The sequence below is a fragment of the Poecilia reticulata genome, linkage group LG19, assembly GCF_000633615.1.
Source record: "Poecilia reticulata strain Guanapo linkage group LG19, Guppy_female_1.0+MT, whole genome shotgun sequence".
NCBI lineage: Eukaryota > Metazoa > Chordata > Actinopteri > Cyprinodontiformes > Poeciliidae > Poecilia > Poecilia reticulata.
In genome coordinates, this window is record NC_024349.1 from 123560 (window position 1) to 125293 (window position 1734).

The 1734-nt window shown below is 49.3% G+C and overlaps 1 protein-coding gene across 1 annotated transcript in view; it reads left to right on the forward strand.

Moving 5' to 3' along the window:
- trrap (transformation/transcription domain-associated protein) overlaps positions 1-1734 on the forward strand; it is a gene marked incomplete at its 5' end in the record, with an annotated part of 63080 nt that overhangs the window by 53013 nt on the left and 8333 nt on the right. Inside the window, 2 exons of the mRNA XM_017310672.1 lie at positions 1-136; positions 894-1155. The exon at positions 1-136 is cut by the window's left edge and continues 3 nt beyond it. Coding sequence (XP_017166161.1) covers positions 1-136; positions 894-1155 — 398 coding nt within the window. The remainder of the gene's footprint in view (positions 137-893; positions 1156-1734) is intronic.

A 1734-nucleotide genomic window follows, 5' to 3' on the forward strand; every position in this document is an offset into this window, starting at 1 on the left:
CATCCGGGCCACGGCGCCGATGTGGCGCTGCAGCCGCATCATGCACATGCAGCGCGAGCTGCACCCGACGCTGCTGTCGTCTCTGGAGGGGATCGTGGACCAGATGGTTTGGTTCAGGGAGAACTGGCACGAGGAGGTGAGGCTGGTTACCATGGTTACAGGGTTAACTACAGCTGGTTACCATGGTTACAGGGTTAACTACAGCTGGTTACCATGGTTACAGGGTTAACTACAGCTGGTTACAGGGTTAACTACAGCTGGTTACCATGGTTACAGGGTTAACTACAGCTGGTTACCATGGTTACAGGGTTAACTAATCGCATTCTGAACCTACAAATCTACAAAATATTTCACATTTTCATTAAATTCTCTTTTTATTGAATTAATATCATCAGATCTGAACATCAGTTTCTCTCATTCTTCATGGAGCTTCTTCAGAAATCTGGAAGCTAACGTTAGCATTAGCTGCTACATGTTAGCATTCTGATAGGCTAACTGCTGTTAGCACCACCGTCCAATCAGATGGTTTAGAAACAGACTAAGGGAGAGAATCGGCCTCCATYGCTGCTGTTAGCCATGTAGCTTTAGCATCAGGCTTGGAGGCGGGGCTTGAGTCCCAGGCAGAACCTTAATATGTAACAAACACAAAGTGATTGTTGTTGGAACACGTTAAAATCTACATAATTAATCTAAATGAAAGCATTAAAATCCATATTTCTAATATTTCTTCATTCTCAGCTGAACATGTAAATTACCAGAAGTTGTTTCATGTTTTTCGCCGCCTCTGCTGAATTCACTCTTCATCCTCACCTTCCTGTCAGTGAAACCTGCTCCTGTCCAGCTCTAATGGAGCCGCCGATGAAGGCCTAACCCTCCTCCTCCTCCTCCTGCAGGTGCTGCGGCAGCTGCAGCAGGGCCTAGCTAAATGCTACTCCGTGGCGTTTGAGAAGAGCGGCGCCGTGTCGGACGCCAAGATAACGCCTCACACGCTCAACTTTGTGAAGAAGTTGGTGAGCACGTTCGGCGTGGGCCTGGAGAACGTGTCCAACGTGTCCACCATGTTCTCCAGCGCCGCTTCAGAGTCTCTGGCCCGCCGGGCCCAGGCCACTGCTCAGGACCCCGTCTTCCAGAAGATGAAGGGCCAGTTCACCACAGGTGGGCTCAGGCACACACCCGGAAGGTCTCGTCACTAATGTGGCATTTCTAGAGGAAACCAGTTCCTCTCGACTCATTTTTTATTTTTTGGGGAGGAATATGAAAATAAATGCATGCCACACTTTTCAGATTTATATTGGAGAATCATTCGTCACGTTCCTGCAGCAGCAGCCGGGGTTTTACTCCACCAGTTTGACTCAGATTCATCTGAGTTTCCTCCTTTCTGGGACCAGAACCAGAACCAGAACCAGATGGTTTAGTTTGTCTGAGCAGCAGAGAGAAGCGTCTCGGATTCCCTGCTGTTGCTGCAGCTGCAGTGGAGCTGCAGCAGCTGCAGTGCCTCTGAGGCTCCAGCCTGGTTCTGCTCTGCATGAGGGAACCAGACCACAGTTCACTGGACCAGTTTAAACTGGTCCAAACCGGGTAGTGGGCGGGGCCAGACAACCGGCKGTTTTGATTGGTTCTTCTTGGTTCCAGATGTTTTATTTCTGCACTGAAGTTATTTTCCAGTTGGATGTGATTTCCTCCATGATCCACTAGAGGCAGCGCTGAGTCTTCAGGCTGTGGTTGCCATGGAGA